This window comes from Sylvia atricapilla, chromosome 11 (assembly GCF_009819655.1).
Source record: "Sylvia atricapilla isolate bSylAtr1 chromosome 11, bSylAtr1.pri, whole genome shotgun sequence".
NCBI classification, from domain to species: Eukaryota; Metazoa; Chordata; class Aves; order Passeriformes; family Sylviidae; genus Sylvia; species Sylvia atricapilla.
Genome location: NC_089150.1, coordinates 2,119,364 through 2,142,962, shown reverse-complemented (window position 1 = coordinate 2,142,962; position 23,599 = coordinate 2,119,364). Strand labels below are relative to the sequence as shown.

The 23,599-nt window shown below is 45.8% G+C and overlaps 1 protein-coding gene and 1 long non-coding RNA gene across 2 annotated transcripts in view; both read left to right on the top strand.

Annotated features, from left to right (window-relative positions):
- The window catches only part of LOC136366153 (uncharacterized), a 142,716-nt gene extending 123,321 nt beyond the window's left edge, over positions 1-19,395 (top strand). Inside the window, exon 3 of the long non-coding RNA XR_010744472.1 lies at positions 19,375-19,395. This is a non-coding gene — a long non-coding RNA (uncharacterized lncRNA). The remainder of the gene's footprint in view (positions 1-19,374) is intronic.
- Positions 19,396-19,442: 47 nt separating this feature from the next.
- The window catches only part of LOC136366238 (contactin-4), a 129,737-nt gene continuing 125,580 nt past the window's right edge, over positions 19,443-23,599 (top strand). Inside the window, exon 1 of the mRNA XM_066327159.1 lies at positions 19,443-19,515. Coding sequence (XP_066183256.1) covers positions 19,461-19,515 — 55 coding nt within the window. The 5' untranslated portion in view covers positions 19,443-19,460. The remainder of the gene's footprint in view (positions 19,516-23,599) is intronic.

Genomic DNA, 23,599 nt, shown 5'->3' with positions numbered 1-23,599 from the left:
GGATAAATGGCTGAAACCTTTAAGTATTTGCTTTTATTCTTAAAAATACTTTAAAATCGATGGCTGAGGGCTGCACCACTCCCTTCTCCCTTGATCCATGTGCTGATCCTTCCTGCAGCCTCCTGGATCCTGCCTGGCCAAGAGCAGCAGTCGATAGCTCTAAAACCAACCTCACATTTTGGATTTTGCCCTGGTTGTTGGTTTTTTTTTTTTTTTTTTGTTTTTTTTTTTTTTTTTTTTTTTTTGCAAGTCCCAGCAGTTCCTGAGCGCTTGTGCTGACACTGAGCATTGATTAGAAGGGTGGTGCTCAGGGGAATGGATTTTTGGGGACGTTGTGTGGCGTCAGGAAATGCCACTCTGCAGTTTCATGTCCCTGTCCCACGCTGGGTTTAATGCCCTGTCCTGGGATTTTGGGTTCTTCTGGCTAAAGCTCAAAACCTTGGAGCTGGGATTGGTTTGACTGGAGGGCAGCTGCACAAGGGACAGGAAATTCTGCAGAGGATTTTTCTGCAGTTTTTGTCCTGGGCAGACACTGGGTGAAAACAGAGAAAAGCACAGCAGGGAAATGTCCCAGGGTGAGGACAGGGAATGTTCTCCTTGGATTGGGCTGGAAATGTCCCAGGGTGAGGACAGGGAATGTTCTCCTTGGATTGGGCTGGAAATGTCCCAGGGTGAGGACAGGGAATGTTCTCCTTGGATTGGGCAGGAAATGTCCCAGGGTGAGGACAGGGAATGTTCTCCTTGGATTGGGCAGGAAATGTCCCAGGGTGAGGACAGGGAATGTTCTCCTTGGATTGGGCAGGAAATGTCCCAGGGTGAGGACAGGGAATGTTCTCCTTGGATTGGGCAGGAAATGTCCCAGGGTGAGGACAGGGAATGTTCTCCTTGGATTGGGCTGGAAATGTCCCAGGGTGAGGACAGGGAATGTTCTCCTTGGATTGGGCAGGAAATGTCCCAGGGTGAGGACAGGGAATGTTCTCCTTGGATTGGGCTGGAAATGTCCCAGGGTGAGGAGAGGGAATGTTCTCCTTGGATTGGGTTGGAAATGTCCCAGGGTGAGGACAGGGAATGTTCTCCTTGGATTGGGCTGGAAATGTCCCAGGGTGAGGACAGGGAATGTTCTCCTTGGATTGGGCAGGAAATGTCCCAGGGTGAGGACAGGGAATGTTCTCCTTGGATTGGGCTGGAAATGTCCCAGGGTGAGGACAGGGAATGTTCTCCTTGGATTGGGCAGGAAATGTCCCAGGGTGAGGACAGGGAATGTTCTCCTTGGATTGGGCTGGAAGTGTCCCAGGGTGAGGACAGGGAATATTCTCCTTGGATTTGGTTGGGAGGAACATCCCAGGAAAAGAAGAGCAGCAGTGACCTTTGTGATGTTCCACGGAGTCTGAGGGGTGGGATAAGGGTGAGGTTGAGCAGAGATGGTGGAATATCCATGGAATGTCCCACCTGTGCCTCGGGAATGGGCATCCTGCCCTGCCCAGGCACCTGGGGGTGGATTTGGGAAGCTCTCAGAGTTAAGTGGGAGCCAGAAGGGGCAGGTTTCTTGTTTCCAGCATTTTTTCCAGTGGGTTTTTTTTTTTTTTTCCCTCATGGAGAGCAGAACTTGCCCTCATTTCAGAATAAAAGACATCCCCAGTGAAAGGCTGAGAGGAGGATTATGGAAACAATGAATTTTCTTAGGAATGTTGTAATTTCAGTGTCTCTGCAATGACCAGGGATAGCACAAATCACGGTACCAAAACCCTGGGATCTCAGTAAGGCTTCTACAAATACACACATTTTCCTTTCCAGTGATAAATATCTGTATATTTAAATACACGTGCATATTTTCCCTGAAAATAATAAATAAACCCACACTGAGGTCTTGCTTCTACATTAAGTGATCCAAAGCTTTTAAATTAAGAGGGTTTTTTTAATCTTTTTTGCTGCAACTTGATGCCTTTCCAAACTTTCCTGGCACAACTAAGCAAAACTTGACCACTATAATGTGAATTTCCTAAATAATATATATTTTTTTTAATGCTTGCCACAACCCAGCCTGGCCTTGGACATTTCCAGGGATCCAGGGACAGCCGCAGCTTCTCTGGGCACCCTGGGCCTCATTAACTCCACAGGGAGGAATTTTTATCTAATATCTGAAACCTAAATAATATTAATAATAATAGTAATAATCTGAACTCATTCCCCCTTTTTCTTTCACTCCAGGCCCTTGGAAATAATCTCTCTCCATCTCTCTTCTTTTTCAATGGGAAAGGGGAGAGGTGGGGACAGGTGGAATAAAACAGGAGATTATCAGCTTTACGCTCACAGAGCTGTGATAATCATTAAATGAAAGGTTTTCTTTAGCAGTTTCATAAAGAAATCCCTGATGTTCTTAAACCCCTGAGGAAGGTGGCGGGAAACAGCATTTTCTGTATCCTTTAAAAGCTTTATTGTGCATCACTTGAAGCCCTTTATTGCTGAGAGCAACAGATCTCATCTCAGATCTTCCCTGCTTTAGTTTGGGTAATGTCATTTCTGATTAAACTTCGAGGGTGTCGTATATTGAACCATGAAAGAGTTAAATTTTTTATGAGAGCAATGAAAAAATCCTGTTGCTTTTTGGGTTTCAGAGTATCAATACCCTGAGCTGAGCAAGTCAGACCTCATTACCAGGGAAAACCAGTGCAGGATCTGCCCTTTTCTGGGCTGCCTTTTCCACCTTGGGAATGTACATTTATTTTAGAGGAAAGCATCTTTGCCTCTTCCCAGCCACCCAGGCTCTGGGGCCGTGCTGGGATCTTGGATTTCTCGAAGCTCTTCACTCCTGAGCTGCAGTTTTACCTCCTGGCTTCAGCAGAGGTTGTGCATTTGGCTTGGAACCAGGAATAAATCAGGATTTTTGGGGCTGTTCAGCTCAGCAGGGCTCAGTTCACAGTGCCAGTGGTGCAGCAGAAGTCCTGTGCTTACAGGGGGAGCCCAGCTCTGCAGCCCAGGTAAGATCTGCCGGAATTTATTGCCCTGAAAAGGCTTCGTTAGAGCTCTGGCACCACAATTAAAAGCTCCATATTCTCCAGGAAGCCATAAAGCAGATTCCTTACACGGCAAAGGGGCTACAGCATTATCAGCCTGGATCTGAGCATGGAAAAAAAAAAAAAAAAAGGTGATTTAAACCCAGAGAGAAGCATCAGGAGGAGACCAAAAGAGAAAAAAAAAAAAAAAAGTGTCTCATGGCAAGATATAAACTGCAGCAGCACAGGTTTTTTGGAGGGGAGGGCAGGATTTACAGGAGCTGAGTGTCCCAGGCAGTTGGCAAATGGACTAAGGGAGGCAAATTTAAGGCTCTGGCAGAAGGAAACCCTGCAGCAGGGGATGGGAATTGGAGTGCTCTGCAGAAGGAAATGTCAGTCTGGGTCCGAGAGGAGGAATGGAGTGCACAGGAACAGCTCCGTGCTGAGGATGTGGATGTGTGGGGAAATATCAGTGTGAGACCACTGGGAGGGATTTGGGGACAGCTGCCACGGGCACTGGTGAGTTACTGTGGAAAGGATTCTGAAACCTCAGTGGTTTGTAGTGAGAAGAGACTTTTAGGAGGAAATTAATTGCCTTGAGCTGCTTTTTGGTGCTTAAATTTGTTTAAAAATAGCCATATAAGCTAAAAAAAAAACCCCAAAAAACAGAATAAAAAGCCGATCCTGGAGCCTGGTGATGAGTGGTGCCATTCCAGAGGGGTGAGGGTTTGCCTGTGGAAAAGGCAGAACTTGGCTGACTTGTGGGCAAGCTTTGGTGGAGATCAGTGAGAAAAAATGATGTGCATGAAGTACCCAGAGAAATGTGAGGGATGAGGAGAGTCCCTTTAGAGGACAAGAGCTCGGGGGTGCTGCCCTCAGAGATTTGGGTAAATGTCTTTAGTGAGGAGACTTTGTGCTGCAGTAGAGCCCAACTCATCTTCCTGTGAGCTGAGGGCAGCAAAATGTGTTTAACGCAAGGTTCCTGCTTGGATCTGGTTTTCCAAATAATGGGACAGCTTTGCTGGGAGATGTTCTTCAGGCTTTTATTGGGACATCAGCCTCAGGACAGGGTGAGACAATTGAGAGGTGGCAGCAGCTCACGTCTGCCAACAGCAGGCAGAATTCCCTGTGTTCCAAGAGAGAATTCCCTGTGTTCCAAGAGAGAATTTTCTGTGTTCCAAGAGAGAATTCCCTGTGTTCCAAGAGAGAATTTTCTGTGTTCCAAGAGAGAATTCCCTTTGTTCCAAGAGAGAATTTTCTGTGTTCCAAGAGAGAATTCCCTGTGTTCCAAGGCCTTTTAAAAGTTTTCTCACCAATAGCAAATTGCTAAGAGCTGACGGGCATCTGCATAAACCAATCATTAAAGCTACACATGTACCTTATATCTAACAAGAGATATATATTTCCTATTTCTTATTACTCAGGAACTTTTTATACTCTTCTATAAATAATTAAACTTGTTTTAACTCATTATTGAACTTTTCTATTGTCTTGCTTAACAGATTTTTCTACTCGCTGAGGCCTAACTCTACACAGCACAAAAACGCAGCGTTATTTTTTTATGTCCTTTTTCTTGTTAACTTGTTAATCTTTTTATCTCGTTATCATCTTTTTTAACTTCAGCCCTGCATCCTCACAGCTTTTTTTTTTTTTCTATTTCCCAGGGTTCCTGCTAAGCCAGGTAGCTAATTAGCTGTAGTGCTGATGAGCCCATCTCCTGGAGAGGTGCTGAGGTGTTGTTTGTGTCAGCTCTGGGCGTGTTGCTGGGACAGGGAGCTGAGGATGCTCAGGAGATGCTGGGCAGGGATTCTGAGCCCTGTTCCCTCAGGGAAATGCAGCCTGTTGTTGTTTCTAGTTTGTTTTTTTTTTTATTTTTTCGAAGAAAACACCTGCTGTGCCAAAGCCCAGGGAGCAGCAAACCCTTCCAAACAAACAGAGATTACAGGTGAAACGGTGCCAGCGAGGGGGAAAAGCAAAGTGGTGTCAGAGTAATGAAAAGCCACGCGAGGCACATCTCGACAAACAGCTCTGAGTGCTCGTGTCGTGTTGCATTTGTGCTAAGAGATGTTCTCAAATTACTCTGCCTCCTCTGCAGCTTTCATCTTTTTTCTGGGTGACTGTGGGAGATTTGTGGCTAAGCTCAAGTCCCAGATGTGGATTTTCCTCGGGAACACAGACCTGAGTACGGATGTTGCTGTCCTGGAGCTTGTGGCAGAGCAGAGCTGGTGTCCTGCTGGATAAAATCTCAGCTCCCTGAATTCTCTGCCTGCTAAAACCAACAGCTGCAGCTCATAAAATGCTCTGGGTTGTCCCAGGACTGGCTGGGAGCGTTTGTGACACTGGAGGGAGCAGGATGAGAGAGAGGAGCTGTGCAGGGTCAGCTGCATCTCCTGCACTGGAGCTGCACCTCCTGCACTGGAGCTGCACCTCCTGCAGGGCTCTGTGCTTTGGGCACAGCCACAAAGGGGATTCAAGCCATAAACCAGGCTGGGTTCGGCTCTGCTGGTAATTCTTCCCGTGTTAAAGTGCTGAAGTCTGTGAATGGTGGGATTTAGGCAGTGCAGGAATTAAAACGATGTCGTGTCACTTGTATATTTAAACACAATTTCATTTCTCTTCATCACCTGGCAGGTGCACTGATTTGGGCAGAAAGATGCTATTTTTAGCTAAAAGGTCAGGGGATGTGGCTTAGTGAATTGTTATATGTTCCATGCTAATTGTTGTGGTGCTTTTGGATGCTGAGCTGATGTGCTCTGACCCTTGAACTGTGAAGTTCAACAATTTGTCCAGTCTTCCTGAAAGTGAAGGAACGGTTTCTGAAAGGATTATTTGATTTTTTTTCCCCAAAGCTTAACTTTGAATAAAATTAATCTGTTAAAGAGCAAAAGGCTGCACACAGTGCTGCCCCTCCCAGGGGTTCAGGTTGGGTTCAGTTTAAAATCCAACTTGTTTAGAACTTGTTTTACCTCTCAGGGATTTCATAAATAATTCTGGAAGGACCTCTGAAGTTTTGCAAGTGGGGCATGAGGAGCTAATGAGGTTAGGTGGCTGATGAACTTCCCTGCCTATGAATGATGGATTTGAGGAGAGCTGATGAAGTTGTGTGAAGCTGTGCTCCCAGGAGAGGGAGGGTCATTGAACCACAGTGGGGTGGAAGCAGCAGAGACAGTCAGTGACCACATCCCAGATGGGAATGGGAGGAACAGGAACCAATTCCGACCCTCTGCAGAGCTGGGAGGGGTGAGCACCACAGGGGAAAACAGCTCAGGGGCCCACAGAAATGAGGAATATTGGGCTGACACTGTCCAAGTGATTTCTCATTTGACTCCTGGACTGTTTAACATGGAAATGAACTATGTGGCTGCTTCTCAGCAGGTTAAAACCTCCTGTTTATCCTGAATTTCTCCTTCCCAGTATCAAATGGAGGCAGCATTTTCAAGTTAAAGACCCATACAAGGGGGTTAACAAGGGTTTTGCATTTTCCAGACACGCTAACACTGTTGCAGCCTTAAATGTCAATTGATTTAGAATATCTTTTAACCTTCTGTCAATACTGGGGTTTAGTGTGATTTTCCCACAAGAAATCTCCAGAGGGATCTCTGTGCTTGCTGTTAAGAGTTTCCTTGGAGCCTGTCACTGCCTTAAATGCTGCTTTTTTTGCCACACATTGCCTGGGTGTTACACGTGTGAGGTTGTGTAAGCAGCAGCACTGTCGGGTTTCATTACGAGCTGAAGTGCAGCATCACTCTCAGAGCAGCAGCCAGGATGTCAGGAAACATCTTTGCAACCTTTTTTTCCCCTCTGGCACTACAACCAGAAAAACGTGTCTTTCCTGCCTTTTTTTTTTTTTTTTTTTTTTGGTACCAAATTACTCTGATCTGTCCCCAAGGCTGAGGCTGGTGGTTGTAGCTGAGGATTGTGACAGACTTTGAGTGGGCTGTCCTCTGAAAATCAATATTTTGGGGAGTGTGTGGAGGCAGCGTCTCAGAAGGGTTGTGTTCAGCTCCTGTCTGTCTGAAAGGTGTCTTTGGGGTCAGCTCTGGGCTGAGCACTGGGGGCACCTCCAGCTCTGGGGGTCCCAAAATATCAAAGAGAGAGCCCTGGGGAGAACATGGAGCTGGAGCCAGGCTGGGAGAGCTGGAGGTGCTCACCTGGAGAGGAGAAGCTCCAGGGAGAGCTCAGAGCCCCTTCCAGTGCCCAAAGGGGCTCCAGGAGAGCTGCAGAGGGACTGGGGACAAGGGCTGGAGGGACAGGACACAGGGAATGGCTTCCCAGATGGCAGGGCTGGATGGGATTTTGGGAAGGAATGAGGGTAGGGATGTGCTGGGATGGAATTCCCAGAGCAGCTGTGGCTGTCCCTGGATCCCTGAAGTGTCCAAGGCCAGGCTGGAGCAGCCTGGGATGGTGGAAGGTGTCCCTGCCCATGGCTGGGGTGACACTGCTTTAGGGTCTGTCCCAACCCAACCATTCCATCATTCCGAGGTGATTTCCCAGCCTCAGAAATGTTCCAGTCCCCCCAGTCCTGCCTTTCCTGGCAATCAGCATTTGAAGAGGTGTTACAGTGAGGTTGAAGGGGCTGGTTTGGCACAGCCCTGGGACTTGGGGCTTTTATGGAGCTGTGCCTCTCTGCAGCATGGATGGGGATCAATTCCCCAAATCAGAGTGGTTTGGCTTGGAAGGGACCTTAAAGCTCAGCTCCTTCCAGCTTCCCTTGACCTGGCTGCTCCAAACCCAACCTTGACCTTGGACACTTCCAGGGATGGAGCATCCAAAGCTTCTCTGGGCACCCTGTGGAGTGAAATGTACCCAGCCCTGGAGTAAAGGATTCCTGCTCCCCTTTGGAGAACAGGCTGAGTTTGGTGTGAGTTCTCCTCTTTATTCACCCAGACTCAATCCATGGAAGGTGGGAGAAAAATCTGCTGCTCAGGGAAGGGCTTTAAAGAGAGAAAAGGCTTTAAAATCTGCGGGTGGCTTTGGTGTCAGAGTCCTTGTCATGAACCAAACCTGGAGCTGCCTGCCTCGGCTCAGGGGGAGAGCAGCAGCGTTTTCAGAGAGGGTAAATGGCACAGCCACTGTGTGATGAGCTGTTAGCTGGCCCTGGGTGTGGAGTCAAACCCAGTGCACACCAGTACCCGCTGGTTTCCTGCCCACAGAAATGCATTTTCTGCACGAGAAGGAGGAGGAGGATCGCTGGTTGCTGTGCACAGTGCTCACAGGGTCAGTGTCCCACATCTTTTCTCTCCTCCTGTGCCTTCTGAGGAGCTCTGGGCAGGGAAAGCCCCTTCCCAGAGGCAGCAGGAGCAGGTTCTGCTCATCCCAGCCCACCCCAGGGTGTCCTGGGGACAGGCAGAGCCCGAAGGGAGGGATAACAGGAACAAACATTTTCTGTTCACACCTTTTGGAGCCCTTACACACAAACCCACGTTTGCAAACCTCGTTCTCCTTTCATCTGCTGCCTGTGCCAAGCAAACCAAAGGGCTTCATGTGATCTCTCAATAAACCCTGGTGCAGCCATCCAGCCACTCCTGAAACGCTGCGGAGCTCGGCTCGTTATCCCTTGTTTTGTCTGGCCAGGGGCTTGATTCCTTCAATAATTGATATTCCAGATTGGAAACAAAGCTGTGTGCAGCTCCCCTTCCTCTGCCAGCTGCTCAGCACATCCCAGCTTGAGAGCCTCTGGCAGTGAGGGAGCTCACAGGAGCCTTATTTATTTATTTGTTCCTGCATTTAGTGCAAAGATGTCTTAAAAAAAAACAAAAAAACCCAAAAAAAACCAAAAACCCACAACAACAATCAAAAACAACACAACACTGGTTCTATAAAAGATGGGCAGAGGCAGGAAAAGGCAGTAATTCCATGTACTCTGCATAGGCAAGGCAGGGAAATGCCAGAGTGTTTGCAGCCCTCTAACAGGGATTGTAGACACTCAGTTCTCTCTCCTATAAATTACACCCCAGCGCAATTTCTTGGTTTTCATTCCCAAGTTTTATTTCCTCTGATGCTCAGTAATTAAAACCAGAGCGGGAGGGTTGTGTTGTGGGTGCCAGCAGGGACCACAGGGAGGTGTCACCAGAGTCACTGTGCTCTGCTCAGTGTGTCAGGCCACCTCCCCTGGGACAGCCTCACCTGCCCTGCTCTCCCCTCTCAGGGCTCAGCTCTGAAATCGTTTCCCACAGAGATTTTGTTGTCCCCAAGGAGCTCCAGGTGCAGAGGCCACATGGCCATGGGTGGCTCTGGGTGCCCAAATTCTGTGTCCACACCAGGCAGGTTCTGCTGTGCCCCGACACTCCCCAGCTGCAGTTCTCAGAGGGTTTGGAGCTGCCAACAAAGGTCCTGTGTGCTCAGACACCGGCTTGAGCTGATTTGTGCTCTGAATTCCAGCCCAGAATAACCCAAACCACATCACTGCCTGAGCAGCAGAGCTGCTTGTCTTGCCACAGCAAATCCCCAAAAAAATCTGCTGCTCTCTCTGAGCTGCACTCGAGGGAGCAGATGCCTCCACTGCTCTTCTCTTGGCTACTTGGCTTCCTTTTGGAGGATTTCTCTGCCGGTGGGAGGGAAAACTTTGAAGACTTGAGCAGTTCAGTGAAGTGATGTCAGGGCTGAATTAAATCTGCTCTGGAGGGCCATGGTCAAGGCTGGACCTCCACAGCACCGATCCCCTATCAGTGTTCTTGGGGATCAGCTCAATTTCCTAATCAAAATAACAAATCCAAGGGCCAGCCCAGGCTATTCCATAGCAAAACATCAGCAAGTGCAGCTCACCTCAGCTGTGCCTTGGGTTTAGATTTGCAAGGGAACAATGATCTCACCAGTTCTGGGAGCAGAAAATTCCCAGGGGATGCTCCAGGGTGGTGCTGAGCCTTCAGCTGATATCCTGGGGGAGTGCTCCTGGCCTCACTGCTGGCAATAATCCCCAGAGGATGGGAGGAGAGGCGGGCTGGGAGCTGGGGGCTCTGTCTCTGGCTGTGCTGTGTCTCCCTGTGTGGTTCTGTGGTTCCCCAGCAGCTCTTGGAGCTGGAAGGGGTGAGAGGTGAGCAGCCAGAGCAGGAGAACTGCTGAGAGCAGCAGGGACCTTCTAAAACTCACAGAAAAAACAGGATTTCATTGTGAAGGGGATGGCAGGCGTTGGGGAGTGCTTTCTGCCACCTCCCATGCAGTTTTGTCAGGGCTCCTTGGCAGCTCAGCACTCAAAGCTCCCTGGGGTGGTTTGGTGGCTCTATCAGATCACCTGGTGACTCCAGGGCTCTCACAGAACTTTCTGAACTCATTCCCTGGGCTGGGCTTGGACTGGCACCATCTCCTGCCCAGCCTGGAGCGTGGGGCAGAGCAAGCCCAGCTCCAAGTGGAACCCAGACACGCAGCATTTCATTATTTTGTTATTTTCACATCAAATGTGCAAAGTCAAGAGGATTTTTGTGTTTTGTTTTTTTTTTTTACTTTCTTCTGCACTCAGGTCTGCTCTCCCTGCTCTGAGCCTTCACATCTCCCAGACTTTTCTCCTCTCCTTGCTCAGCATCTCCAGCTCCCTCAGTTCCAGGCAATCTTTAAAATGAACTTTGAAGGGGAAACAAAACACTTAAATAATCATTTGACAGGAATATCAAAACGATTGGTGAGGGTTATTATTTTTTTTCCCCTTCCCTAAGTGATTTTTAGATTTAACAAAACAGTTAAAAACATTTGAGGTCCAAGCATCTCAATTATCTGGGTTCTGGCAGTAATAGGTGACGAGGGAGTCGTTGTTTGGATAGCCTCTGTTCCCAGGAATACACAGAGAACTGGCTGCTCAGCAGCTTTTCAAAGTTAGGAAAACTTGTTCTTTTTTTTTTCTTCTCCAAATTCCATTTTACAGTCTTAATAAAGCTGCAGTTTGTGCCTCTGAAGGAAGGCAAAGCGTGAGTGTGTGTGTCCAGTGGGCTGGAATCTCCCTGAGGAGCTCCTGTGGAGAAAACTCTCCTTTCGTCTTTGAAATCCAAGGGATGACTCTGTAAGCTCCAGAAGCGAAAAGTAAAATGTCATTAAGATGCTGATTTTTGGAGATGAAATGGAAATATCTTCAATATCTTCACATAACTTTTTTTTTTTTTTTGTCTCCTGAGCAAGACGATGCTGCCTGATAATGTGGATTTTAGGAACGGACCTATCCAAAAGGGAATGAGAACTGTGAATGTCTCTTATCTAAATTTGTTCAGAGCATGAAACTGTCTTGATTCCTTATCTTCAAGCAGTGATTTAGGGATACCAAGGAACTTCCTCATCCCTGTGGTGCACCATTCTGACTGCGACAGCACTAAATTAACCCTGATTTCTGTGGGTAATTTATGCTCCAAACTCAGCTGGAGTTTCCTATCCCAGCCTGACAAGTGATTTTTGCATCCAGGGGTTTGCCAGAGTGGCTTTGCTCTCTGGTGGGTGGACACCAGGAGGGGCTGGGCTGGCTGAGTTTTAATTCACTGAGGGATTTACTGTCAGAAATAAAAGGATAAAAAAGCAAAATTAGACATGGTAATGGTCCTTACAGACCACTTCTGTTGCTGCTGGACCCGTGGTGTAGTTAGGAGAGAAGGACTTAGGGAATACCAACACCGATATCTTTTGCTCTTTTGAGTTATTTTACTCTCCCTAAAGCTGGAATCTTTTGAGGTGTGTAATTTATTGCTTGGTTGTGTGGCAGAGGATCCCAGAAATTCCTCACTTTAATCTCCCAAAACGCTGCACTGAAAATGTCACTCGGCGCGAAGGTGGAAATTGCCTTTAAATTGGTGAGTTTTAAGGTAACTGATCCAGACAATCTTTAGTAAAAGTCTCTCTAAAAGAGGATAAATTCTAATTTGTAGGAAAAATGCCAGGCTAGGAAGTTTCACTGCTTGTAGCTTTTTATTATGATAATGTTACTCCTCCTTGGAATAAAGCACCTCAGAATTTGTGGGCTGTTTGTGTGTGGGGATATTCTCTGAGAGCTGCTGCCTCAGGTGAGCATTTCCCAATTCAGCCCTTAATGGGAAAGGCAGAACAACAAACAGGGAGCCCTAATTAACACCCACAGCCTTAATTCAGATTTGTCTCCAGCCACCCTTCTCTCCTTCCTTGGAGATGTTTTATCCCTGCATTATCCAGGTTTTCCAGGGCAACTCTGAGTTTCGTGAGGGGTGTGATGGTGCAGTTAGTGGCTGGTGATTAAAATTTTTTAAATTTTTAATTACAAGTATTTATAATTTTTAATTTTTAAAACTTACTTTACTCTTTAATTACTCTTCTTAATTTTTTTTTCCTGTGGAAAACTGTGCTGTGATTCAAGGAACTTGTGCCTCAGCTGAGAATATCCATGTTCAGGGTGGATTGTTGCTTCCAAGGAGTTTTTAGTGGTGTGCAGGAAATACTAAATTCCAAAGGTACAGTCCAGTTTGTCTAAATCAGGTTTTAAGCTGTGGTTTTTGGGGTTCTGCATGAAGATAAACTGGGAATGTTGCTCCTGGACCGAGTCAGGAAGGGCTGGTGTTGGTGAGAGTGATTTTCCACCTGTAATTCCAGCAGCAGAGAAACCTCTCCCTGTGTGCCCCAATATTATCGGGGAATATCAGCAGGAATTAGGGAGCACTTACACCAAAAATCTCCCGTGGATCAAGAATTATTTAAACTCCAGAGGTGTAACTGGTGGCAGTGGGTGTTTCCTGAGTGATCCCATCAGGAATCTTGGCTGGTGCTGTTGGAATTCTGTTGTTAGTGAGGATGGGATGGACGCAGTGACAGCCAGGATGAGGCTGAGCTCACCAAAGGTCTGACAAATCAAAATCGCTGGGCTGAGCTAGGAAATTCCATCTGTGGAGCTGCTGGAACTTCCCTGGCCTCGGGGAAAGGAAATCTTTATCCAGGGAATGGGAATGAGAGACCAAAGGGGAAAAACACAACGTGAAATCTGACAGGGTTCTCTCAGAAAATTAATTTTTGGGGACTGGATTTTGCCTGGAATTCAGAATGGGGGAAGAAAACACTCCGAGGGCCAGGGTGGGATTGTTGGGGCTCTGATGATCCTTGTGGGATATCTCCCAGCTCGGGATATTCCGCGATTCCCATTTATCACAGTGTGCCAGTGTCTGCTCCACAGTGTGGGAATTGTGTGCAAGCACAACTCCAGAAGGGATAATTTCAGCAAAGAAGCCTGAGCTAGATCAGGATCTGACAGACTGTGCTGTGAGAGTGAGGAGAGCTCAGTGGGAGATGCCCCCAGCCTTCTTTTCAAAATTCCCCTTTTTTATTTTTTCTTTTTTCTCCTTACGCAAAAAGGAAAGTTACTGTTTATCTAAGAACTTAAAACAACAACAGAAAAACCCAACTCCCACAGCAGAAAAAAATAGAAAAAAAAACCCACTTTTTTGTTGTTGTTGTGGGGAAGGAGCTCTCCTTTAACTGGAGAATCTGAAATTCTCTCCATCACCTTCTAAACCTTGATGCTTCTGGATCCAAACCCTGTTTGTGTCCTGAAAACCCAGGCTGAAATGCAGCTTAAAAATTTCCAGGGACCATCAGGAATGGGGTGGGGAGAGGTGGGAATGGAGAGCAGTGTTTTGGTGTATGTGAAAAATTAGGTTTATTTGCTTGATAACATTTTAAAAGTTTAATAAAAGACAACAAGAGACAGAGATAATAAAGCAAAGGTTAACAGCCAGGTGTTTGGCACTCAGCTAAGAGTACACTTATTATCTTCTGAGATAGTATTTAGATTTTTTTTCCTATTACATCAGCTTGTTGCATATTCATAGACCATTATGCATATTCATACTTTTCTACAAATTAGCTTACATATCTTAGGAATTGTTTAGCATGGCTCCACCTTTTTAGAGCATGTGTGTGTGTGTCTTGGTGGTGGTTTTAGTCTGCTTTCTTTATTACTTTTACTTTGGGCTTTGGTCTGTATTTTTACAGATGCTAGGTGCTGATAATTGGCACATCAGCAGCAGGTTCTTCATCAGATATTTAGTGGATTTTATCCTCACCAAACAGTTCACTCACGACTGTATCAGCCACCACGACTACTGGGTCTAAGTTTTGTTAACAACAGGAATCAAAGCAAAGCTGTTTTTACATTATACATACAGCATTCATCTTTAATATCTGTGAAAAGCCGATTTATAATATGTGTTTACAACAGCGTGGCTTTGCTGGCTGGTTTTAGGAGTTTCACTGGTTTTAGGAACTCTTCTCTCAGGCAGCAAGGGACAGGACAAGGGGAAATAAATGGGCTGGAGTTTCACCCGGGCAGGTTCAGGTTGGATTTGAAGAAAAATTTCTTCTCTGAAAGAGTGGTGAAACATTGGAACAGGGTGCCCAGGGAGGTGGTGGAGTCTCCACCCTGGAAGCGTCCCAGGACAAGCAGATGTGGCATTTTCTGATGGTTTTTTGGATGTTGGGTCAAGGATTGGGTTTTTTGGTCTCACACTTAATTATTCCATAGATCTACAAAGACTCCTGAAGCACCTCCCAACCCCATCTTGGATGGGGAGAGACCTTTTTATAGCTGTGCACTAGAAAAGGTGTGCAATTCTTTTTATTAGAAAAAGGGGGAGGGATTTTGGAACCTCAAAAAACTTTCTGTGGCTTATTTTCAATTTTCTTGTTGTTTTTGTTTTTTGGGGAGTTTTTTGTTTTGCTTTTTTCGTGCAGACAAGTAGAATTTGAGCTGTTATTAGACCTCAGTGCTCAGATTTTTCTAGAGGTGTTTTCTATCAGGTATTCCTAGATTTGGCCTGCAATATCCATCCAGTGCAGGTACTGTTGCTTGTATTTTCTGTCTGCTCTTTCCCTTAAACACTCCAAGGAGTGACTGAATGTGGCCCTCAGTGCTCTGCTCTGGGTGACAAGGTGAGGGATTGGCCACAGGTTGGACTCAGTGATCTTGGAGGTCTTTTCCCACCCAAATAATCCCGATTTTGTGCCCTCAGCAGCTGCACATCCCCACACCAGCGAGCAGGGGGTCACCCAAAGCTCTGCTCTCCCTTCTGCAGCCAAGCCTGAGGGTTGTTTTATTCTGATTTTATTCTGATCCTCCGCTCCTGTTTCAAAAGCTGGGTGCCACCGAGGAGCTTTTTTGGCAGCAGGAATTAATGTCAGCGTGGAAAGAGGAGCTCTGCTCCTGCCCTTGGGTCACACCTGTGGCAGCCCCAGGGCTGCATCACCTCCAATCTAACAAGTCCCCCATTAGTGCAGAGTGTTCTGTGCTCACCCCCAGCTCTTCCTCTGCCGAGGTGATTAAAAGCTGCCTGTTGCTGTCTGTCTGTGCAGCAACGCTTCATTAGCGGTGATTTATTTGGGAGCTGAGCGGGGCTGGCGCTCTGCAGCACACCAGGAATGTGAGCAGAGAGCCGAGGGCTGCTGCAGCCCTTCGGGGGTCTCAGAGCCTTTTTGGGATTACCTAAAAACAGGTGTCAGACAGAATTAAGGGAATAAAAAGCACTATTTATTATATTTGTTGAAGGGTCATTTAGGGCATGATATGATATGATATATGATATGATATGATATGATATGATATGATATGATATTTATTCTATTCTATGTATTATATGATATTGTATTGTATTTATTATATTATATATATGTTATGTTACTTTATGTTATATTATATTATATTATATTATATTATATTATATTATATTATATTATATTATATTATATTATATTAAAGGTACATTTAGGGCAGATGAAGCTCCCCAGGGGCTACACCCAAAATGGTCACAGTTTTTCACACTTTGATCAGTTTGGTCCATTTGCATTTTGGGGTTCATCTTCCAATTCCAGCTCCAGGTAATGAATCATTGACCCCAAGTTTGCTGCCCCAACTCCCTTTTGTTCCCATCTCTCAGCCCTGGGGCAGTGAGGGGTCCTTGATCCCCAGGCCTGGAGAGGAATTGTTGTGTCTGCCCAAAGTGGGGGAGCAGCAGCTCACACCGTGTGTGGGATTTGGAGTTCTGCACCAAAGAACTGCAGGGTTACAAATACATGGAAAATAGAAAAGCTGAAATCCTGAAGCATCAGTCTTAGGTGTGTTCTGCAGCTTTTCCTTCAGAATATTCACAAAACTGAGCGGTCACATAGTGCAGATTTACCTTAAGAATTACTTTTCACATTCTGAATGCATCCACAGATGTATTAGCTTCAGGATTTTAATCTTTATTTTCCTTTCACAGAAGCGCTAATCACGAAACATCCAAACAAAATTACTCACACATCCGTGCCCACAAACGTGGAAAAATTCACCTCAAATGTTTCTACTCCGCACTTTTATTATTTTTTTTCCCCCTGCTCCTACCTGCCTGCAGTCAGAGCTCTCTGAGTCAAGTTTCTTTGGCAGAATCCAATTAGGAGCAAAGGTGCCTTTCAAAAGAATTTGCAATGGCTGCATTGCCAGAAGTAAAGTTAAAAAGACATCTCCACACGTGTGCTGGCACCGGGGTTTCTGATGGGCTGCACTTCCAGGCTGAGGCTCAGCAATCTTATTTTCATCTCAAAAAAAAATAAAATACAAATAACTTGTGTAGTGCTGAAACTGCCTCTGCTTCTTTCTGGGAATGAAATATTCAACTTTGTGAGTTTTCAGGCCTTCAGCAGCAGCACAAACTCCCCCTGGGATTTGATCGGCAGGAAACATTTAGGAATAGGAAGGATCTTTTCAATTATCCACCTTTTGCTCGCGCACAAACGTTGCTTTTCCATAAAAAAAGTCGATGCGTTTGAGCAGTTCTTGCCGAGCTCCCAACAAAGGCCCTGCCGATGTGAACAGCAGAAATATTTACAGGGAAAACCATTCTGGGAATTGGACTCGTTCACATGTGAAATAGGGAACCATCACCAGGAGTGGAGCCGCGGCCGCGGTTTGAGAACCGCCGTCGTTTAACGGCACGAAAACATTTTTCGTGGTGATCATCTCATTTACTTTTCCGTGCTGTTTCTGCCAAGACAAAGTTTCTCTTTGAGGGAACTTTTCTGTCCTGCGTTACCCTGTGCTGGACATCAGGGAGCTGGAGCTTTGCTTTGAAGCAAATTTGACCCTCTGGTGCCTGTTGGTTCTGTGCGTATTCTGTGTATATTCTGCTGAATAGCTGAATAATGGGAAACTTTCAGGTTTTTTCAGCTTTTTCATTGGGCTTAAAATAGTTTTATTGTCCAGGGAAGCTGTGGCTGCCCCTGGATCCCTGGCAGTGCCCAAGAGCAGGTTTGGTGTCCCTGTCATGGCAGGAGTGGCACTGGGTGGGATTTAAGGTCCCTTCCAACCCAAACTCTTCTAAAATTCTATATTTTTAGTATAACTTTTATTTTTGGCTGAAAATGAGATCCAGTGATTGTGGCAAAACTCAATGGGAGGAAGTACTTTTAATACTTTTTTTATATAGGATATACTTTAATATACTTTTTATATCTTTTTATTAGGAACTAATTTACACCAGACAACTAACTTACACCATTAACTTTGAGATGCTGTGTATTAGTGTTTAAAATGCTGAGAGGAGCATCATTTCCTGAGTAGAAAAAAAAAATAGAATTAAATAAAATGAGTTTCCAAACCTTCATAGTAGCCAAAATTTTTCCCCAAATGGATGCTGGGTCTGGGCAGCTGTGGGAAGAGTGGAAGTTGGAATGTGGAGGGGCAATAAATTCAAGATTAGCCAGGATTATTTTGAATTTATGTTAAAGTAGGGAATGGTTTTGTGTGAGCCCTTTGCCCTCTGGCAGCTCCCAGTCTGTGGGTGCATCCCAGGGGCAGTCGGTGAAGTTGATAAGTCGCTTTTATGTTTTGAGATTTGAGGTTTTTTGTTGGTTGGTTTGGTTCTTTGTGGGGTTTTTGTTGTTGCTGTTGTATTTTGGGATTTTTTTTTTTAGTGATGGTTTGGGGTTTTTCCTCTAAACTTTTTCTAGCAGGGAAATATTCTCAGAAATGCCTGTCCAGGAGTTGTTTCTCCTTTTCTCTCCTGCTGATCACAGCAATGCCCCAGCAGTGGCTCTGACCAGAGTGTTCAGAGCACGGCTGTGCCACTCATGGGAGGGGAAAAATGCAATATAGAGTTAAATGTTTTCCATTGTGAGGCAAAACCCCCATAATTCGTGGGAAAACAAGAACAGGGAAGAATTTCAGCAGCTGCTGAAATCCAAGATTTTATCTCAAATTTCACTTAAATTGGTGTAGAAATCTCTTGTGTAGCTGCTGTTACAATGAAGAGAATTTAGTATTTGGAGGAAAAACCAGTATTTTTCCACAAGTCAAGAGTATTTAGGGTTAAAAAAAAAAAATCTGGAGTTCACTACAAACAGTGTAACTGCTTCACCGTGTCAATCAATATAGATATTTTCCTTCCAGAATTAATAATTAATACTGTAATCATCGCCTTAAACATTTGTTAGTCTTCATTGACGGGTCATTCCTGCTCCCCCCAGCACGCCTCATCAATCTGTGTGAGATGAATTTATGCAATTAATCCCTCCCTGCTTCAAAGCTGCATCTTCACATCAGAGGGTAAAGATTCCCAACACGTTGAACATGACTTTATAAAAAAGAATTTTCCCCCGTTTTAGCTCCCAAAAGCAGGCAGAGACCTCTCTTGTTATTGCTCGTGCAGTTTGTCTTGTAAGCACCAAGGGCTCTGAACTTCCAGTCTTCACCGAGATGAATAAGTTATAAGGATGTGTGTCTGGCTTGATTTATTTATTTTTAATATTTAAATGCCTGCTCTGGAGTGGTTCCTCTCATAAATGAAGGAGGTTTTTTTTCCCCCCTCGGGTTGCTCGGAGAGAGATGTGGAAGTTTGCAGTGATCAGCTGAGAAAGTCTCCAGTTGCTCTCAAATTCTAAAAATCAGGCGAAAATCAGATTTTTTTTTTTTATCTGGAGATGTTTTAAGGTTGATTTTTAAGCAGAATTTTAGAGCTATGAGGATGGAGGTGATAAAGGGAAAAGTCTCCCTTTCCTTGAGCAGTGGGAGAACCTTTCCTGCAGCTTTGCCTTGCAGAGATGCTTCATGTGCTGGAGGATGTCTGCAGAGAAAAGTTCCAGGGTGGAGAATTGCTCTCATTTTCATTTTGAACTGCAGAGTTCACTAATTACACCGACTCACCCCAGAGAGGCAAGGGAGTGAACCTCCTGAGGGCAAAATTGAGAGAGAACAGAAATTTCACAGCCACAGGTTACAATTCTTCATCCTCACCCGCCTCACCCAGACACCTGAAACAATCCCAAACCGCTGCTGAGAACGGCTCAAAAGTCAACATTTGCAAAAGTTTTTTTTGTTGATACTCAGACACAACTTTCCTGGGAAGGAAGAACAAACTTCTTTCAGCAGCAGGTTGGAGCAGCAGCCCTAAATCTCCTCGCGCTCTGTTTTGTTTTCCAGATTAAAGCTTGCCTGAGGTTTTCCAAGGAGGCCCGTGGTGCTGTGCAATTCCTGGGCTGTTCTCTCCTGTATCCCTGGAGCTGAAGATGAGGTTGCTATGGGAGCTGCTGGTGCTGCACTCGCTCACCCTATGTCTGGCAGGTGAGGTGTCCTCTTCAAATTCTTAAAAATTCCTCTGAAAATTAAATTTAAGGGTTAAAACACTCCAGTGCTTTTCCCACTGACACCAGATTCCCTCCTGGTTGCTGTGCCAGGGGTGAAATGCCCAAATAAATATTTAAATTCAATATTAAATAAATCCCTGCTCCCCTGAAGGGACCAAGGGGAGACTCATTCTCCTGTGGGTCAGTGTCACCCAGCCCGAAAGCAAATTTAATTTCTCCAAGCTCTGCTCTGCCCCTTCCCTCTCCAAAGCTGCTGTTGATGGAAGTTGTTTTTCCCTCATTCCGTGGTAAGCGTTTCCCTGCTCAATTAAACCTGTGTGGAGAGCAGCTTTAAATGCCATTAAAGTGGTGTTGTGTTACAGCTGAGCCCGCGCTCCATTTAACAAATAATTACAATATTCCAGCCATACAACCAGCTCCTGCAAGTGCCCTTGTTTAACCTCTTTCAGCCCAAAGTGTTCAGAGCATTCCCAGGGAAACTCACAGAGATTTTTTTTATTTTTCCATGGAGCTGGAGCAGTTCTTGAGGACACTTTGGGTTGGCGGAAGGAGCAAAGCTGGTTCCCAAGCCCTGCTGGCTTTGTGGGATCACCTGGCCTGAGTCTTCCTCTCTCTGCCACATCCTTGATGAATTCCTCCTTTATTCTGCCATTATTCTCTCAGATGTGTTTTGTTCTGATGGAAAGTGTCAGGATTTAATTAATATTTGTGTCACCCTGGTGTTCGCCGGGATCGCTCTGATTTACCTGCTGCTCGCCCAGACTCTTTTACTGCTTTATTTATTAACTTGTGATCTCTCCCCTTTTCTTTGTGCTCGCTGTCAGGTTCTTTCCCAGCATTTTAGATAATAACAAAACCCTTAGAGCAATGTTTGCTTTTATTTTTTCCTGCTTAGCTCTACTGAACATAAAGCGACTTTTCTTCCAGTACTTAGGGGTACCCGTTTTTGAAATTTTGGTTCTAAATGTGCTTTGACAGTTTCTGGGCTGGCAGAAAATGGGATGCAGAGAGATTCTGCAATCCCACGTGTTTTGGGAATTGCAACCCAGGGAAGTTGGGCTCTGAGGGTGAGCCTCGATTTCCAGCAAATAAACAAAAGAGTGGGAAAAAAACCCAAAAGCACGGCAAATATTTTTACTGTAATTACTTGAAACGCCTGTTGCAAACTGCTGAAGGTCAGCAAAATAAGGCTCATGGGGGAGATGTGTTTGGGAGGGGCTGCCTTTATCAAAAGATCTGTGTTTAATGAAAATACATCTCTCCAGCATTTCCCCCCATTATTCTGCAGCAGCGTTTTCCCTCCTCTCTGCAGTGCGCTGGGTTTCAGATTCTGCGTCCTGCTGAGGCAGAATTAACAGATGTTCTGGGGAGAGGAGCGTCAGAAGTTTTGTGGGAGTTTTAGAACAGGTGCTGAGTGAGGAGATGGTTCCTTTTGGCCGGGTTCTTGGGGCAGGTTTTCACTGTGGGATTTTCTGTGGCTGCCTGCAGGGTTGTCTCAGCTGGCTGCAGGCAGGGACGTGGCTGTGCTCTGGGAATTCTGCTGCTGCCATGAGCAAAGGGTCCCTCATTTGGGCTCTTTTTTGAGGGATGCACTTGGATTGCTTCCCAGAGCTGTGGGAGCGTTTTGTGTCGTGCTCTGGTGTTATGAACACGTGCACAGGTGGCTGTTAAATATTCTGAAGTTAACGGTGAAACTCGTGTTTTCACATAGAGCAAACCACTCTCCACCCTTGGGAAAAAAATATTGGTAGCGGAGTTATAAAAGAGTTAAAAAAAAAAATATATATATATATAGTCTGCAGAAAGTTGTCTACCAACCCTCCACAGTGCCTTGTGGACCTTTAAATGACTGGGAAAGTCAAGCTCAATTCCTAAACCTGACAATGGAATACCTGGGTTTAGTTCTTGTAATCAGACACAGCCCAGGTGACATCCTGGTCTGTGCTGCAGAGAGCAGCAGGGCTGGTGAGGGGTTTGGAGTGAAGGGTGAGGTTTTGGGGTGAAGGGTGAGGTTTTGGGGCAAATGTGAGATTTTTGGGGTGAAGGATGAGGTTTTGGGGCAAAGGATGAGGTTTTGGGGTGAAGTATGAGATTTTGGGGCAAAGGGTGAGTTTTTTTGGGGTGAAGGGTGAGGTTTTGGGGTGAAGGGTGATGTTTTGGGGTAAAGGATGAGGTTTTTGGGGTGTTTCCACCACAAACCCCCGTGGAGATGAGCAGTATCACCAACCCCAAGCAACACCACCCCAAATTCTTCTTTGGGGCTCCAGCCACCGCCCCTCCAGCTCCTTGGGCCCTTTTTTGACGTGTGTGATTCCTAAATGCACATGTGCTCCCAGGAAATTGCACCCAGACTTCCCCCAGTGTCCCACCCGAGCCGTGGGACAGCTGCCAGCCCCCAGAGCTGCAGGGTCCCAACGTGTCCTTCAGTGTCCCAGCAGGGCCAGAGCTGCTCCCAGCCCACAGGGAAATGTTAAAGGGAAAAAGGTTTTCAGAAAGAGAAAGAGCAGGAGAACTCAGAATTAGCTGCAGCTGCAAAGTTTGAAAGTAGGAGGAGATACAATAATACAGTCAGAAAAAGACCTGAAACAACAGTTTGAGTTTTAGATTTGGGTTGGGACAGACCTTAAAGCCACAGAAAAATCTGACAGTGTTTTTCTATAGTAAAGACAGTAAAAAAGCAGGATAGTAGTGACAGTAAAGAAGTAAGAACAGTGTAGCAAGACAGTAAGAGTTTTCAGCTTCATGATGGAATATTGTTCATTAATAGAAAGAATATTGTTCATTGTTCATAGAAAGCATCCAGGCAAACACCGTTTGGAGCAGGTGTGTCTTTGTGCTTTCAGGGGTTGGTAGAACAATTGTCTGTGAGCTTTAGCGATGTATTATTGGCTGGAAAATGCCTAAAATGCCCTGTAGCAAAGAGATCCTTGGCTGGCGCTGGCAGATGTGAGCTGTTGCCATCAAAACCCTGTTCCATGAGGCTGATGCCGCAGCAAAGGTCCAAGGAGCACCTGGCAGTGGCCCTGTCCTGCTCCAAGCCCCAGCCCACAGGGGACACTGCTCTTGGTTGGTGTGTTCTTGCTGTTGAGGTGTCACAGCTCTTCACAGAGCTGCTGAAACATCACACAGAAACCTCCATCAGTGATTTGGAGAGAGGTGCAGCCCTGCTCACGATTTCAGGAGCTCTCCCACCTCCCTGAAGGTCTTCCAGAGCCACCACCCAGCCTGAGACCTTTGCTTTTCGGGCTGATTTTCACTGTTTTGCACTGCTGAGAGCCCAGTGATGCTTTTTTTGGCCTGGATGGTCGGTGTGTAGCAGCCCAGGGGTTCTGGTGGTGTTCTCAGGAGTCTTCACAGGGGTCAGGAGCTGCAGGGACATTCTTTGGTGCCCAAGACCCTTGGTTTGTTCAGGTCCCTCAGACAGCAGCTGAGGTGCTGATGACTCTCCAGTGCTGGAGAGTGGGATGAGAGGCAGAATGAGCTGTGAAAACTAGCACAAAGCTCTCCAAGACCTTGTTAGAAAAGACTCTCCCTTGGGCAGCCCCCACAAATATCCCAAAAAAGTCTCTGGTGCCAGTGAAAGCTGAATCCCTGAGCCAGGGCAGAGTGATGGAGAGAAGAGGCGGGGGCGAGCTGGGACATTGTGTTCAGAGCAGCCTGAAAGGAAAATTTTCTGTGTTTTCCGTGACTTCTGTGCCATCCTCTGCCTCATTAACCTCCCGGAGCAGAGAGTTTCTGTGCCAAAGTCGTATTTGCATGTTAATGAGCTGCAGTGGCACAGACACGTTAATGTCTGAGTGTGCATATGCATATTTTATAGTGGGATTTAACCCTGCACCTCCTGGGTTAAAGCCACCCAGCCTCTCCCTCACCTCCCTCCATCCCAGTGCAGGAGAAGCAGAATTAAACATTGTGGGTCGAGATGGGAACGATTTGATAATTGAAATAAAGTGAAATATCATGATAAATATAAGAAGATTGTGAGAAATAATATCGTTAATAATAGTAATATAATATATAGATATAATATGTAATAGTGTTATAATGCATAAATATAATAT